This window comes from Tachysurus vachellii, chromosome 1 (assembly GCF_030014155.1).
Source record: "Tachysurus vachellii isolate PV-2020 chromosome 1, HZAU_Pvac_v1, whole genome shotgun sequence".
Taxonomy (NCBI): Eukaryota; Metazoa; Chordata; class Actinopteri; order Siluriformes; family Bagridae; genus Tachysurus; species Tachysurus vachellii.
Genome location: NC_083460.1, coordinates 4,678,690 through 4,696,189, shown reverse-complemented (window position 1 = coordinate 4,696,189; position 17,500 = coordinate 4,678,690). Strand labels below are relative to the sequence as shown.

Genomic DNA, 17,500 nt, shown 5'->3' with positions numbered 1-17,500 from the left:
TCAGCAGCACATCTTTTCAATCTGAGCTGTTCCTTTGTCTCAACACTTGAAGCTCATAGTCCATCACCAGTTGGTGTCAAATCAGACCCGGTAGTCGAACAAAGACCTCATGGACTTTTTAGTAACGCAAAACAGCTAATCTAGATCGAGTGCTTCATTATTCACCGTACTAAACCCAGCATCGAGACTCGAGTGCTCTCCTAAACCTATTTGGTCCACAGTGCTTGTGGAGGTTTTGGAATAAAAATCTCCACTGAATACAGTGTAATATGGGGTTTAGAAGTAGAAATGCTTGATGGATCTCTAGCATCCATTTCTCACTTGGCTCTACACGTTTTTGAACCACCTGAGATTGAGTGTCAAAGATAAGTTTCAGACAGCCGCTGATGGGAATTGGGTGTGATGGAGTCGGGCCTATTTGTTGTTTGTAGTTAAGGAGTCATGATGTCTGGGTGTTGCTAAGCAGCCTCGGATAACAGAGATGTGTCAAACAGAGAAGCATCTTCCTGTGTCCTTATCTTCATCCTGTGGTGGATTTGAATCAAACCCTGGAAGCTTCTCTGAACTACAGAGAACACCTAAATGCTTGTTTCCAAAATAAAAAAAAAAAAAAAAGATTCCGAGGCAAAGAAATATTGTAAATGTTATTGTTAGATGGAGGGTGTTTTTGATTTGCAGGCTGTACTGAATGCTGATGCCACAGTAATGTCAGGTTGCATATCGTTAGCACATTTGGCACTAAGCAGAGGTCTGAGAGTTCATGTACTTTAATTGTCCGTCACTCCGGTTTAATCACTGAGGATCTGCTTGGTGTCAGAGGTTAAGCTGATGTGTACTTGCAGGAAACAGTTCAAACCTGAAGATCGAGACCCATCATCATCTCACCATCTTTGTAAATCTGATTTAATTTCCTCGCTTTCCTGTTCCAGCTTTTAGTTCAGCTAGCCGTCCCCTGTCATCTGACAGCTACGGAACTGGGAGGATGAATAATAACATGTGCTTCCTCTGAGACTCGTGAACTCAACCTGCGGTAAACTTCAGAGCTGATGCTCATGATGTGTGACACTCGTTGAAAAGAGCCAACTACCCTCTTCGGCACTCGTGAGCTCCAGACCAACGATTCTGCCACCTCTTCCACCCAGAGATCATAGAGCGTTGGCATTGTCCGGATGAACGAACCATATTATCTCCCCAAGATAGGCTGAGCTCTGAAGCAGATTGGCTGTAGTTTGGAGCAAAGTTATTCCTTTACATCAGCGGTTGTCAACTGATTCAACATATGCAAAACAAAAAAAAACTAAGTTCTGTAGTTAAGTAAAAGTTTGGGAACCGTCTTGGTTTCTGTAGCAGATCTGCCAGTCATGTCAAATGTGGTAACAGGAAATGCCACTAGGAAGCAACACATAACCACTTTATATGGTCTAACCTACAGCTAACCTACACAAATGTTTAAGCATTAAAGCTTTATCTTTATTATCTAGCAAGCAAGGAATCGTATGCAGTTGGAGCACTTTATTTATTTATTTATTTATTTATTTATTTATATTGAAGTCAGACAGCTCTGCTATGGACGAGTCGGGATCCTGTGACGGATCAGAAGCTTTACGCTTTAATCTCACTATAGCGGTTTATTGAGTATTTGTCCAAAACGTGGCGATTCTGGATTCCAACGTTTTCACTGTGGTGTGTCTGTATTTGTCATTTGGTTTTGAATAATTTAAAGGCATTTTGCGCTCTGAGATCTGCTGCTGGTCAGGAGCACAAAGCTCAGAGATGAAGTAATGGCTGATGTCTATTGTGCAACACTTCTTTTTTTATTTATTTATTTTTCTTCTTCTCCCTGATGTGGCTGAGCTTTTTGTATGATTTGTATAAAATGTCAGTTTAGTGTTCTTCCTCACTTGTCGTTGTGATCTGTTCACCTGATCCGTCTTTTCAATCCTTTAGAAATGTCAAAATCTTTAGGGTGTGGTGTCCGATATTCCTTTTATATCTCCACGTAGAACAGATTTAATGATAACGTCTTAAATGTTAATGTTGTTTACGTGTCAACAAAACATCTTGTCTTTGTCTTTCACGGTGACCCCGTGAGTTATGCTTTCGTGACGTTGTTGGTTAGAGTTTTGGGATGTACAGGTGGTGTTGTAATAACACAAAGCTGCTTTTATACAGTGGAAAAAGTTCAGCGTTCGGGTTAAACGATCGTATTGTCGCTGCTGTAACGCGCACACAAAATGGAGGAAACAAAAATGTTCATTTCCAGTAGTGGAAAAAAAAACCTTGCGTCTCGTGTTATGATATGGATTTTACTACTGCTATAAATTTGTCAACTCTTACACAGCCGGGTTAAATGGATCATAGAGGTGGAATGTCCTTCGTGAGCACAGTGCCTAGGGGGGCATCAAGCACACGGAAATAAACACCAATACCAAGAATCCCACAATGGCAGCGCGTCCTTGTCTCATCTGCAAACTTTTTTTTTTTTTTTTTTCCTTGAATTGTAGGTGAGAGTGTGATCTTTCTGTTGGTCTTGTGCTATGAGACCTTCAGGCTGAAAGTGAAGCCTAGATTTACCATGTCTCTGGGGTCTAATCAGTGACAGAACATTAGGTTGTGAGCGATCTGCCTCATAATCCCCTCTTAAAGTAGAAGAAAGGAAGTGCACGTGTGTGTGTGTCTGTGTGTATATATACAGTTTGTATAAAATGTGTGTGTGTGTGTTCTTCTCCCCTCTACCTTAAAATCCACAACACAAACACGTATGCATGCATCTGCAAGTTAAAACCCTGCAGGAGAGGTCATTACATCACTTGCTAAAAATAACTGACGTGGAAAAGCCTTTCTTTGGCCTGGCAGGGGCATGTGCACCAGAGAAGGAGAGAACAGAGAGAGGCCTGTGAGGCAAGATATTGTCACGCGTGAGATTTATGCGTATGCCCAAATTTTTATGAAGCATTTAGCCATTTGGTCTGACAACTAATATCTCAAGAGCAAGATTTTCAGGTTTGCGGCTCAAAGATCCGAAGCGGGGCTGCTTTCATCCCTATATAGTGCACGGAGCAAAGCGATTTTATTACTCGTCATCTGCATGCAGCCGACTAACCAGCCGAGCGGTCTCGTTATTGTACTACCACACACAGTTAATTCTGTGATATAAGATTATGGTAGCTAGCTAGTTTTACTTTGAATCCTCTCCACCAATCTAGCATTCTTATTAAATGGGATTATTCGTAAAGAAAATAACAAAGCGGTACTCGGGATTGGTTTGTTTGGGGTTTCCAGTGGACATGTTTGTGATGAGCATGATGAGTTGTAGTAACGGTGTGTTGATGGAAATAAATATCACATCTCTACAAAATTGTGATTTCTGGCCAAGGCCCGGGCGAGGTATGCGATGGTATGACTACACCGCTATACAACTACATCCTGACCCATAACACAACACACACGATGGCTCACAGATCTGGAGAGCTGGAGTAGAGCAGGGATCGGTCTAACATTATACATGCTGAACCTGCTGAGCCGAAAGCAGAGGAACGCTGTTTGAATCCTGCTAAATTCCTCCACACGTATTACACACACGTCTGCCTACCTTACACAAAGCTGTTCTAAAACAACTTGCAGCTCATCCATGATCTCTGCCAACGTGTGAGGGGGGGGAATCCACCTCGTTTGGTAGGCAGTATAAGTGAGTGTAGATCAAAAACATGATGAACACGTGTACACAAGACCTGCCAAACCAGCAGCCCCGACCACCCAGCTCTCTGTCAGCTGAAACCGTGCCACCAGAATTACTTTATATATTCACTTAGCTGAGAAGCGCTCTCGTACTATGGAACGCACGTTTAGGACTTTTGAAACAAACCTCAAAATGATATCAGCAGTATTTAAAATCAAATCCCACATCTGTGACTTGATGAATTTCTATTTCTTTGAAGGCTTTTTTGTTGTTGTTGTTGTTGTTGTTAATCCAAGTGCTGACTTCTCGAAATTTAACATGAAACCAAATTAGTTAAGTTAAATATAGGTACAAGGATGGACATATGAGTAACCTGGGGCAAGCAGAACATTAGTTTGGGCTATTAGACAAGTAGGTTAAACATAGCAAGGTAAAAATAAAGGCTCTAGTCAGACTCGATTAATAACTTGTTCTGTCCTCACATGAAAATCACATCTCAGAGCTGGGATTTTGGCCACCTGTTAGACGACATGTTGAGGTGCAAACATTGACCAGGCTTCACACCGGAGATTTCACTTGGCCAAAGGACTAAACAGTGATTTGAGATTTCTTTGTCCCCGATGTATTAATTCATCTATCACAACATGTATTACAGTTGGACTGTGGTTTTAAGTCTGTTAAGTCTACACAAAGCGCAAAGGGTTAATTTAATTAGAGTACACATTTTAGAGTGTGTATTTATTCACTACAAACCTCCTCAGTAAAGTTAGCAGTAAGACCAGAGTTCTTCTCAGTTTTGTGGTGTGTTTGGTTGAAGAAACGTGCCATTTGTAATTGGAGCATTTGTGTGGAAACCTGCATAAAATGATTTTTCCTGAAACTCCAGAGTCTTACTTGAGTTTTCTGTTTTACGTGTCGGTTTTAATAGTCTCAGTACGTGTTGATATTGTAGAGCAGCGCTGATCACCTGCTTGACTATAAGCTGAGTTAATGCTGTTATCATTCATGGATCACAAAGCAAGGCTTTCTCTGTGTATGCCATAAAGCCCAGCATTAATCACCTATTACTCTATCAGAATCCCCATATTACAAAAGACTGCAGTGTTTCTGAACATTTGCCACCTGAACTACAGCTCGCAGGCCTTTTAAAGGATTCAGCAATTGTAAAGATGGAAACTGAAAGCTCTCTGAACGTGTATGTACGTATTATTATTATTATTATTATAATAAAAGTGGCTCATTTATGCTGTAAGGGGCTTTTATTTACTCTGCTGACATCTTTGGCTCCGTCTGTCCTTTTAGACAGAACAGTCACTTCAAATCAATAGTGCACTTCTTCTGACTGATTCTCTTTATCCTTATTTCAATCCCAACGCTCAGTGGACTCTTATAGAATGACCCCGCCCCATTCATGGGGCACGAGAGCTCAATGAAAATGATCCAATCCCGTATCCAACGCCCTTCCCACTCCCAAGAGCTCAATCCAGTTAAACATCAGACTAATTGGTTAGACAGCACTCCATCACCACCACCACTGCTGCCACGAATCAGACACTAATTAAAGGAATCATTTGGAAGGAGAGTGTTCATCGCTCCAGGACAAGTCTAAAGACTTGTGAAAGTCTGCGCCATAGTTTTATTCTCTCGTGTCTGCATCAGTTGCTTTCGTTGGTTTCACATTTTCAAGTGCAACAATCTGCTGGGTCAGGAGGTTACCGGTGGGCGCTTTGGTCGACGCTCCTTATTGGTTCTCACAAAGGTTGTGTTTCCACTGGAGGTCATTCTGATTTAATGGAAATATAGACTTGTGTAATTGTAAGCTGTGCCAATAGCTTTGTTGCTCTACACCCTCATAGAGCTATTACCAGTGTTTATAGACCCATTGTATTACTCTATGGGGAAGTATAATTAAAATTAATTTAAGCAACCGATTCACTCCGTGCTCTAGAGGAAAAAAAAACACGTTTTGAACATTAGAGAATTTCACCACTTGCACGGTCATTATTTTTGTTTGCATCAGTAACGAATGCATCAGTAACGAAAATATCACTAGTTTCACGTCTTCGTGTTTTTAGAGTTCTGGTTCAGAGTAGAGGTGTGCTTCAGGTCTGGGATCTCATACAATAGTACAAATGGTCCACTTCCTGTCCATTACAAATGATTTTATATTTACTTGATTTGTATTTGGTTACATCCCATACAACTTAGACCAGCTGTGTGCAATCTTATCAGGAGATGGCCGGTGTGGGTGCAGGTTTTTACTCCATCCAAGAAGAAGCCACACCAGAGTCTACTAAGAGTCAAGAACAACTGATTAAACAGGTGGAATCAGGTGTGGCTTCTGCTTGGTTGGAGTAAAAACCTGCACCCACACCAGCCCTTTGTGGATAAGATTGGACACCGCTGGCTTAGACTCTTCATTAGGGTTTCTCTCTCTCTCTCTCTCTCTCTCTCTTTAAATGCAGCAGATGAAATTTCACAGTAGGCCACAATATAATTAGCATATTGTGCTTGTTACAGTGCAGCTCTGCTATCCATGTGGCAGGACACTGCATGTTCCTGAGTGAATCAGTACAGCAGCTCAAGCACCGTTTAGTAGCAGCCTAGCAATGTTAGCACCAGAGGGCATCACTGCCTTGAATAAAAATGTGTTTCAGAGTCTGTACAAGTAGATTTGTGATGGATATTACTTGCTCTTTCTGGGTTTATTTTTTTTTTTTCTTGAGCGCAAGTGTTTTTTCCTCTTCATCAGGGTTACGTTTGGCTGCACAATTTCCAGAGAAGTTAGTCTGGATTTGCTGGTGATCATGAACGTTTTACAGCACTGTATACTCAAGTGCTGCTGACTTAATTGGGTGTATAAAGCTCTGAAATGTGTAAATGCACGTCTTCACGGCGGAGAAACTGGGAAGCACAGCGTGGAGAGCGTAGTTCCGTGATGACACCATGTTGTCTACCCAGCTCTCATTGGCTGCTTTGCATTTTAGAGGATCGTGGACCACCAATGAGACCAGGGTTATCGCTTGGGATATTTGTCATACTGGATTGTGTGTTTGTAGGTTTTTAAATAACAACCAAATTAAATGTAATATTTAGAGTTAAGCAAATTTAGCTGTTGTAAGTCATTGTTTAGACGTGTTTTTTATTTTTATTTTAATACTGTTCTTTGCATGGACACGTGTGCATGGAAAGATGTGCCTTGTTTGAGAAGCCCCAGGGGGACGTGAAACCCGATCCTTCGCTGCCATTTTAGCCTTAACTGACACTCTACACGTTCACTACAACACGTGGACTCGTTCCTCTGTCCGCCATCTGACTCTGTGCTTTTTGGCTGTCCGTACAGCCGGCTGTAACCGCTGGGCCGAGGTCAGCCGATCTAAACCAAACGTGATTGTTCTGTCATAGCCCTCGACCTCTGCAATCAGATCTGAGAACAGCCTGATCCCTTCAGCTGTCTGTTATGGCTTTGTGCGGGATGATGACTCACTTGTTTACCATTTCCTTGTCCCCAGAAAGGAATGCTTAGGCGAGTTCTGTGAAGGAACAGTAGCCTACAGAGAACGATTGTTCTAACGAACCATTCTTACCTCAACGAGCTGCACCATAGTCTGTTTTGTTGTGTCTGAAGGGAGGGAAAAAAAAAAGAGTTGTTAATATTGTAATTGGTTTCTTTTTTTTTTTATTGTGGAGAAATATGCCAGGGATTTGCCTTTGCTCCATGTATAACAAGAATTTAAGTCCAAAGTTTAGCAGAAGGCTTCTTGACATCCAAGAAAACACTTGCGGTGCATCTGATGATACACACACGGTGTTGCATTAAGAATATCGTTCACTTTCTTGTGTTTAAATATTGAAAATATTGAACAGTAGCACTTCCGGGTCACATCTCTGCCAACCTCATGCACCCACTCTATTTAGAGAAGGAGGTTTTATAGGTAAATAGCTAAACGTTGTGCTTCCTTTACCTCGTTTAACAGCGCACGCGTCTGATAAGAACGTCTGCATGTAGCATGCAGGCGACGTTTGTTTGAAAGTTTGACACGATGAGATTAGTGTACGTTAGAGCTGCAATGATCCAAATATCTGTATACAGATTTAAGCCCCAAAAAAAAAGGCAGCAGTGCCAACATGCTGTATGAGTTCTGACACTGTGGTTTAAATTAGGCAAGTAGATGTATTTTATTTAGGGAAACAGGACCAAGAAAAACAGAGGTGATGCAGGTGAGGTTGAGAAACCGTCAGAGATCCCGACCAGGCAGTTACTGTACTAACGATGCAATACAAGCATCAAGCAGTGCCACATGTGCATGTAAAGGAACTCGGTATTTCTTTATCCTACAAACTTCGTATCTGACTGCTCACTCACTCACATCCATAGTAAAGTTAAAAACCTCCTGCTTGTGTGAGCCATGGGATTCCAACCACCAAAAAAAAATCAAACTTTCAGGCTTTGCTGTTGCGCTTGCTGTTTGTATGCGTGTGTGAAGCAGTGTCTGTGTCTGACTTGTACATATACTGTAGAAAAATAAAATCTCAAATTGCAGTTTGATTGTGGTTAAGGTTTATATGTTAAAACAAACTGGTGAACCCATTTGTCACTGTTAAACACTGGCCTGTATTAATGATCTCATTTTCCTAGCTTCTCTTTTATCCAACCTGTAGTGCAATAAAAACAGCGGGGAGGCATCGTGTGGGTTGTTGATGTACTCAATTTCATATTGCAGCTTAGTGATCTCAGCATTGCAAAGGTCAACGTCGCTGTAAGCGCTAACAGCCATTAAAGGGGCGCTGAAGTGGTCAGTCGTCCCTCACAGCCCTTCAGTATTAATGGGTACGTTGGAGCAATTTTACCCCCGATGAAGTCCATTTGTGCCGAACGTACACATCCGCAGGGACTCGAGAACGCTGACCTAAGCTACACGCTGTGTATATAAGCAGATCAGAGGCAGAAACAATACGTCAATTGTAAGGCACTTGGAGTGGAAACAGGGAACCAGTGCTTGCTGATCTGAGAACAGTTCAACAGTCTTGTGGTATTGTTTGTTCTGAGTTTTGTGATTTCACCAGCGTATCTTTTGCAGAAAACGAATAAACTACATTATGAATACTGAACTTCCTCTTCTCCTTCAGCAGAATCTCTGAGTTCTGGACAAATTAGAGTAAATGTCCATGCCGTGGACTACGTGTGAATTGTGTGGGTTTTTCCCCCATTGCTGTTATAAATTCGTCGCCGTAGAGAATTGTGTTTTTTTTTTTTCCCCCTTTCTTATAAAAATAAAAACACTTTACAGTGTCGTCCCCTAACAGGCTTGTTGTAAGCACATCTTTCTCTGTTGTACATAATTGTGAGAGATAGAAATACAGTGTTGTCTGTGAACCTGTACATTTGACCCCATTTACACACACACAAGAAGATGGCGTTACATTCAGGATGAAGAAAAGCATTGTAAATAATAGAGTCCCAGTAATGACGGAATGATCTTAAATAATACGCATCACGATCGGTGCTGTGGCTTTAAGAATCGCAACGCTCGAGCCAACAGTAACAGTCTTCTTCAACTCTTCCTCACTTCCCCCACCTCCACCTCCACTCCTCATTTCTTCAGAGGACTTGTGTTTTGGAATGCCATGTGGCGTCTCTTTCGGGTGTAACCATTCGTGTGTGTGTGTGTGTGTGTGAGGGAGAGAGAGAAACTGTGTGTCTTTGTCTGGGTTATATGGCTGCTTGCTGTTGCACACAAAGGGTTAAAACCTGCCTCTGTGTGTGTGTGTGTGTGTGTGTGTCTCTCTCTCTCTCTCTCTCTCTCGCACACACACTCTCACCGGTTTAAACTGGTTCTCAGGAAAGTGCTTTGTGTGGCCCACTGAATCCTGGGAAGGGTTGTGTGTAGCTCAGTGATGTCACAGTGAGAACTTAAGTCAGCTTTCCTTTATCAGCTGTGTGTGTGTGTGTGTGTGTGTGTGTGTGTGTGTGTGTGTGTGTGTGTGTGTGTGTGTGTGTGTGTGTGTGTGTGTGTGTGTGTGTGTGTGTGTGTGTGTGTGTGTGTGTGTGATCAGTGATCACCACTATAGTGTTGTGTGACACTTTTACATTAGAAAGGCCAACAGAACCTTCATCTTCATTCTTCAGGAAAGAGTTAATGTGCGTGTGCGTGTGTGTGTGTGTGTGTGTGTGTGTGTGTACATGCACGTACACGTGCACACCAGGGAAAGGGTTAATAAGATGTTTAGCCCTTTCTTTTTGAGCTAACGCTTCCTGTTATGCACCAGCGAGTAGATGAGGCTCTGTCTTTCCGGCTCCACTACTGTTCACGTCTCATCCTCGACCAATCTGCGTCTGCCTCATGTCCTTCATACCAGGCACACAACTCTGTCTGTCTTTGGACAAAGAATATGGAGCGGAAGTTCCAGGCTTAGTAGAATCAACCTGTGCAGCTACAATCAAGGTTTTTTTTCTCTGTAGAGAACTCACCTTGTTTAGAGGTTACCTTCTTTGTCAATTTGCATGTGGCTTGGTGTTGGCACTCATCAACTGTAAACATCAGCCATCACTCGATAGATAAAGTTGTTTTTTTTTTTTTTTTACTTCAGGTGACATTTACACCTCTTTTGTGGTCATGTTCACAGGTTTGTCTTCCGGTCTACAACTTCAGGAGTTTCCTTTCTAAATGTTAACTTTCATTATAGCCCAATTTCCAGTTTCCAGTTATGAATCTTTAAAAATTTGGTTCCTTCAATAACGTTTTAGGAAATGTTTTATCCAGAGTTGGAGCACACACACATTTACACCGTAAAATTATTTCTTATTTATTTTAAAGGTACAAAAGCTTGAGTTTTCTTGGCTCAGGTGAATCAGGTGTATTGGTCAGAAGTTAGTTGCTGTTATCAGTTACAGTAGTTTTGAACTCTTCCTTTACTGAACTCTCTTTTTTCCTCTTTTAAAGTAAAGACAAAAACACTCGGCTTGTCAAGTTACTTTGAATCCAGAAACTTCTGTCCTGAAGACTTTTCTACTGACTGTTACAAACCCCTGACATTGGAGACTTCTTCCTTAAATGTTCTTTAAAGATCTCCTTATAGAAAACAGGACGATTAATAAACTTATTGTTTGCACATAGTGATTCGTCTTGCCTTAAGGTGCCATTCTTTGTACTGTGAAGTCATGTGTTGATCCCACCGATTGTTAGAAATAATGTTTATCAGATGGTTATGTGGGGGTCACGGTGGCTTAGTGGTTAGCACGTTCGCCTCACACCTCCAGGGTCAGGGTTTGACTCCCGCCTCCGTCTTGTGTGTGTGGAGTTTGCATGTTCTCCCCGTGCCTCGGGGGTTTCCTCCGGGTACTCCGGTTTCCTCCCCCGGTCCAAAGACATGCATGGTAGGTTGATTGGCATCTCTGGAAAATTGTCCGTAGTGTGTGACTGCGTGAGTGAATGAGAGTGTGTGTGTGCCCTGTGATGGGTTGGCACTCCGTCCAGGGTGTATCCTGCCTTGATGCCCGATGACGCCTGAGATAGGCACAGGCTCCCCGTGACCCGAGGTAGTTCGGATAAGCGGTAGAAAATGAGTGAGCGTGAGAACTAACGTTCTATTCTGTAGGGAGATTTGGCATTTGTGTATAAAATCCAGCCTCATATCTTATACTAGATGAAGCAGAAGCAGTGTGTGCCCTTTGTCATGAATCGTTCGGACACAACTCTCTTCAAACTCATTGGTAGTCGCTGCACCAAATCGTTTGCATGAACTTTTCTCAACGTTGCTGTGTTGCCAGAAACTCCCACATCTAGGCACCAATGGTTGCTTCGGGTCGTGGAATGTTTGAACCTACCATTATATTATGTGGCGGGTCCAACATACAAGTCCCTGTAAATGAGTCGAATACGACGTTAAAGATCTAGAGCATTAATATATAAACCTACGATTTAAGTTGCAGCTAGAATGTCTGTCAGAGTTGCAGTCAGATGAGAGATGTTATAAAAACCTGATACCCAATATGTGTACAGAAATCACAAGCCTGAGATCAAATCCTCATATTGCTCAGCTCTAACATGGCCTTGTATATGGACCACAGTGAAGTCACGATTCAGTCTCAGTCCTAGTTATGTCAACAAACCTTTGAACTATGTTTTATTGGCAGTATCTTCTACCATTTTATCAGAATCTAGCCTGTTTTCATATCATAAGCCTGTATTTTCTTAGATATCGATGAATACCGTCCTTCACCTGATTCTACTGCAGTCAGGGTCTTAAAAAAGCTACGAGGCTCTTTAAAGGCACCGGCATCAGTTTAAGGAAATATATATTTTTACTTTTCAGCAGTTTTCTAAATGTACTTAAGATCACAAAAATTGCAATTATGTTTAATTTAAATCCACACAATGCACAAATGCACATCAATCCATCCTCATTAGTTTGTTTACCCTGTAGATGGATCTATGAACATGAAGCCAGCAGCATAGTGTTTTTTTTTTTTTTTTCTTTTTTAAATCATTAATGGCTTCGTAGAGTTATGCTGTCACATATAATTTGGATTTATGAACATGTAAGCTGTATTTGTCTTCGTATTTGTCCACTCACCATTAAACCGTCCATCACCAGCATCCGTATCACTCTGACAAGCTGAAGAGGTGCTGATGATCATTTCCTGTAGATGACAGTCTTGGCCTTTCTGCATGTACTTTGTGATCTAGATGTCTGCACTTTATCAATGCAGCCCATTAGACCGCATTATGCCCCGTTATTGCTCCTGCACTGGGTCATAGGTTGCTGTGATGTCATTCAGTTTGCATGGCTGTCTCATTCGGTTTGCTCTAATAGACTGGATTATTGATTTCTCTCTCATTCCTGCTTCTTTTCCTTGTCTCGCTCTCCTTCTGTCCAGGTGTGGCCATGTGTGACGAGGCGGTGCGTCAGACACGCAGTCAGAAGCGTGCGTTAGAGCGGGAGGCTCTACCAGTGGAATTGGATGTAAAGAAGGTGAAGCTGGAGGATGGAGACAGGGACGATCGGCCTGTGCTGCGTCCCAGGCCCGAGGCCTCAGCGCGCAGCTCAAATATCCTGAGCGCCGGAGAGGTAAAGGCCACCATAAAAGTGGAGCTGCAGACCAGAGACGAACCCGTAGACATGAGCACCACTAAAGGGTGAGAGTAAGACCAGCTGACTGCTGAATTCATAGCTCTTGTGCTAATTCCTGGCTCATAACCCACTCAATAGTCCATGCATTAAACAATATAGGGGGGGAGAAATCAGTTAATACCAACAATTTTATGCTGTAGGTTTAAAGCCACTGTCCTCTGTGACTGGTTGAACTCTCTTTAGCTCTCGCTGTCAGAAACCTGTTTATATCAATATGATGCTTGCAAAACTAATTTGGAACAGTCTGGATTTCATGTATTCACTGCCAGAAGTTGGAAAAAGGAAAATATTTGTAGTTACTTTTTACTCTTGAGCTATTTTCTCAGTCATAACCTAAGCATTATTAGCTCAGCTTTACAGTAATATTTGGACTCCAGGAATGAATGCGTTCCCATTAACACTAATTCACATTATTCTTGTGGGATTTGCTTCAAAACACTTGAGTTTGTTTATCACGTGCGTCTTCTCCGTACTTGAGCATTGTTCCCAGAGTCTCCGGGCGATTTCACTGATAAATCTACTGTGTTGTATATTTTATAAATAATTTACTTGGTAAAGGAGTTTTTCACACCTAACCCCTTCTTGTGTAATTCATACTAAATTCCCTCATTCTTTCCCAGTGACCGAACATGAGCAAGCATGGTGTTTTATAGGGAAATAATCAGAAACCGAATTACTTACAATTATCCTCAAAATATTTTTCAATGACGGCAAATCCCGACATGATTTATTCCACTTTTACCATAGTGATTTACCAACGACTGTGTATTTTTATTTATTTCTACGTGAATAGCACTGTTTTATGTAAAGTGTCCATGATGCAGTGGTTTCTGTTTCAATACTTATTTCACTCTGCAGCCTGACACTGGAGACTCCTTCCATTCGTTTCCATCAATGTTGTGTTAATGATCATTATTAATTCTCTCTCTAGTTTTCTGTGCTTCGCCGTGGTCCAAAATCAGGACTGTATAATACCGTTTTATATGAATTATCTGCAATATTTCTTTTCTTTTTCGTAATCGTCTATACACTTCATATAAGTTGTACTTTGCGGACAAAAGTTTTCATAGATTTAAATTTAATTCGATACGATTTTACCAGACGATTGTTGCGTTTATTGTTTTACATCTCACGGATCATAGGAATTGTCAGGCGATTTAAAACAAATAAAATCCCAAGATTATAACGAAACATGAGCAGGTTTGTTTATGGTTTTGTTTTCAGGGCCATTAGCTGCGTATATGTTTGTGTATGTCGAGAGAGAAAAGGGAATCACCCTGGGACATGTAGCTTTGTTTCGTCGTCTTGGTATTGTTGACGAAAACAATGCCTGTATCTGGACGGCCCTAAGGCCTCGGTTAATGCAAGAATATTTACATTAGAATTTCAGTACAAAGTCTACAAATGATTCTTTATCTACTTTCTAAATCCACATTATCTATGTTAGGGGTGATCTAAGTGGTAGTCTGACACAGGAAGTGTGTGTGTGTGTGCGTGTAAGCTAGTGTGCGCGCGCGTGTGTGTGTGTGTGTGTGTAAGCTAGTGTGTGCGCGCGTGCGCGTGTGGCAGAAGTTTGCGAGGCGGCAGCTCCATTTTCTCCGGCACCTGAACCCTACTGCACTTCACAAAATGAAGGCCATGTGTCACAAACCGGTTCCAGCCGGCTGGTTGCCATGGTTTCCACTTTAGAAGGAGCAGGGCGGGAGGAGGGGGAGGGTCACATGACGCAACGAGGCAAACTGCTGTGGGTCACATGACTTGTTTAGTAGAGTGATTAATGTACAGGAAGTGGGTGCCTGTAGGAGAGGAGCATCTCTGAGGCAAAGAACAAGAACGAGGCTTTTTAACACCGGCACCAGTGCTGTTCCTTCTCCTCCCTGACGTAACCAGATCAATCCACAGCTCTCGCTGCTCACATGAAAAACTTTTATTAAACAACTTTCATCAAGTTTGTCCAGGTACCCGGTCATACGTGTAGGCATCACCGCACGTCTCCTGAGAGCAACAAAGCTCGCAGCCTACACAGGAAATGACCTTGCTCACGACATCAGATTTAGTTCCCTGTTAAGGAACGAGGTGTCACGTCGTGTGTCTATGGCCTACCTTTATGTCTCAATCCACAGAATCCCACAGATGCTGTGTACTTGCTCCTGGCGGGTTATAGCTTCTATCGCATAAATATTGTTTGAGCACAAGTCTGTTCCAGGTCTTTACACACTCCTAAAAACAATCACTCTACAGTAAAAGTGGAATATTCTCAGCTTTATCTAATCACTTTTGCCATTTCAACAGCACCGGTAACAGTTTAATAATTTATTTAATTTTCCTGAACCCCTGTTGTTCCTTCATAACATCTGTATTTGTTCTTAAAAAAATGCTTGACTCCGCCCCATGTAATAGCTCTTATCACATGTAAGCAGTTATACACAGAGATAAAACCACACAGCTCTGTAGGCTAGTATTGGAACGCTAAGTCCAGCACCAAACGAACACTTCCCACTTCCCGATCCTTTTAGAGATCCTTTTTTGTTGTGATTTTGTACATCACGTTCATTCATTTTGCAAACCCTTCCGGCTGAATCGTTAGATGAATCGGTACAAAAACTATATTTCATTCATGCTCAGCACATCATTTTCATGCAGTAAACCGACTAATATGTCTGACTAACATCCGGTTGTAATGTTCACATAAAACTCGACTTGAAGTAACAAGTTTCCAGAATATCTGAGGAGGGTTTAGAAACGTGTTTGTGTCTCCCTCTAGTGGAGAACCTTTGGTTTCGTATTCACCGATGTGTTGTGTTAATCTGGTCTCTGTAGACAGGTGGAGATGATAACTGTTCAGCAGGGTGAAGTTTAGAGCTTCTGTTTTTTATGAAATGCTGTTTGAGAGTGTTGTGCATTTCTTGACGTCTTACACTTTCACTTATTCTGTAGCGAAGTTAAGAAAGAGAAGAGACCTTCCTCACCGGATGATGTCATCGTGCTGTCTGATAATGAGCCGTCCAGCCCGCAGATGAACGGCGGGAGCCACTTCAAAGAGCTTGACACGGACCTGCTCATGGTCAGAACCCTTACACTCTATTCTTTTATATTTATAGACTAGCTGATGGTCCACAATGCTGTTAGTGATGCTGTGTCTATTTTTTGGTGCATGGTGATTCACAATTCTGCCCAACATAACTCTCTGTGCTCATTGTGTGTGTGTGTGTGTGTGTGTGTGTGTGTGTGTGTGTGTGTGCGCACAGAGGAGTAGTCCTGAAGAGAGAGTTCGCATTATAAAGACACTTAAGGAGGAGCTGAGGCTAGAAGAGGCCAGACTGGTATTGTTGAAGAAACTCCGACAGAGCCAAATACACAAGGAAACCAATGTACAGAAGGTAACACGTACACCGCATACAAGAACACACTCTTCTACTAAAACACATGCAGAAAAACGCTCACACTCACGAGAAGCCCATGTCGTCAGTATCAGTGCTCTTTAGAGCTTCCTTCACTGTACAATGGCACCAAATTTTGGTATAAACCATAATAATGCAGGTTTATTGATTTCTGTGCATCTCTTCACAGCCTTTAGGTTCAGGCTCTGTGGCCACGCCCCCTCCTCTGTTGAGAGGCTCAGTGACCAGCAAAGGAACTCAACCTGTAAGTCAACACACACACTTTTACCACATGCATACAGTATTATTTGACTTGTTAATTGTGATTTTGAGTTGCTGTTGTTTTATCCACATGTACGTTGTGATCCTAAGCAGGTTCTCTCCAGCCGGAGCTCAGCGGGTGTCATCCCTCCTCCTCTGGTGCGTGGAGGGCAGGTATCCAAACACGGCTCGCAAAGCTCCCAGATCATCATGCCTCCACTGGTCAGAGGAGCTCAGGTCAGCCCTCCAGTCTGTGCCACAACTTCCACAGCATACATTTCACATTTACGTGGCACCTTCCTCTTCTTTTTCTAGTATAAGTGTGTTGTAAAGTTTTCTTTGTGCTGGTAATTGTGTAAAGATCATAAGAAGCGTAAGCTTTTGTTTGTCCGATTGCTTCAGATGATCTTTTTCTCATAATTTAGGAAGAAAACCTTTCTCTCTCTATCTCTCTCTCTCCTTAGCCGATCTCTGTGACACCACAACAGATCGCAAGTCTGCGGCAGCAGCAGCAGCAGTACTCCAGTTCAGGCCCTCCACCCCTGCTGCTGGCCCCTAGAGCCTCTGTGCCCACTGTTCATGGTCAGAAAATCATCCAGTCCAGCCTTATTCGTGTGGCCAATGTATCTAATGCCAACCTTCTCGTCAACGTTAGCCCAGTGAGTTTTTCTATCCATACATAAGCATGAGTGTGTCTCCATTTTCTCTTGGCGATTTTAATGTGTTTTTTTGCCCTTCTGAAGCTAATGAGCCTTATCAACACTCAGTTTATTTGAGATACTTTACTGTCCGCATTGCATCAGGTGTGCATTATGCAACTTGAGTCACTAAACTTTAGCGTCTTCCATGCCCTCCAGTCGAACACCAACCTGAAGACATCCTCCACTCAGAGCGCTGTGGCAAGTGCCAACGACTCTCCTGCCAGCCGACAAGCGGCGGCTAAGCTGGCGCTGCGGAAGCAGCTGGAGAAGACTCTGCTGGAGATTCCCCCTCCCAAACCCCCTGCCCCCGAATTCAACTTCCTGCCCTCAGCAGCCAACAATGA

General features: G+C 42.4%; 1 protein-coding gene across 6 annotated transcripts in view; it reads left to right on the top strand.

Moving 5' to 3' along the window:
* Nucleotides 1-17,500, top strand: part of LOC132845041 (transcriptional repressor p66-alpha-like) — a 27,374-nt gene that overhangs the window by 3,934 nt on the left and 5,940 nt on the right. For 5 of the 6 annotated variants that reach the window (XM_060869048.1, XM_060869057.1, XM_060869084.1 and 2 more), the window contains 7 exons: nt 12,561-12,819; nt 15,752-15,878; nt 16,063-16,194; nt 16,385-16,459; nt 16,567-16,692; nt 16,920-17,114; nt 17,313-17,500. The exon at nt 17,313-17,500 is cut by the window's right edge and continues 62 nt beyond it. In XM_060869048.1, the coding sequence (XP_060725031.1) occupies nt 12,569-12,819; nt 15,752-15,878; nt 16,063-16,194; nt 16,385-16,459; nt 16,567-16,692; nt 16,920-17,114; nt 17,313-17,500 (1,094 nt within the window). In that variant the 5' untranslated portion in view covers nt 12,561-12,568. The remainder of the gene's footprint in view (nt 1-12,560; nt 12,820-15,751; nt 15,879-16,062; nt 16,195-16,384; nt 16,460-16,566; nt 16,693-16,919; nt 17,115-17,312) is intronic. The other variant, XM_060869076.1, reaches the window with a different exon arrangement.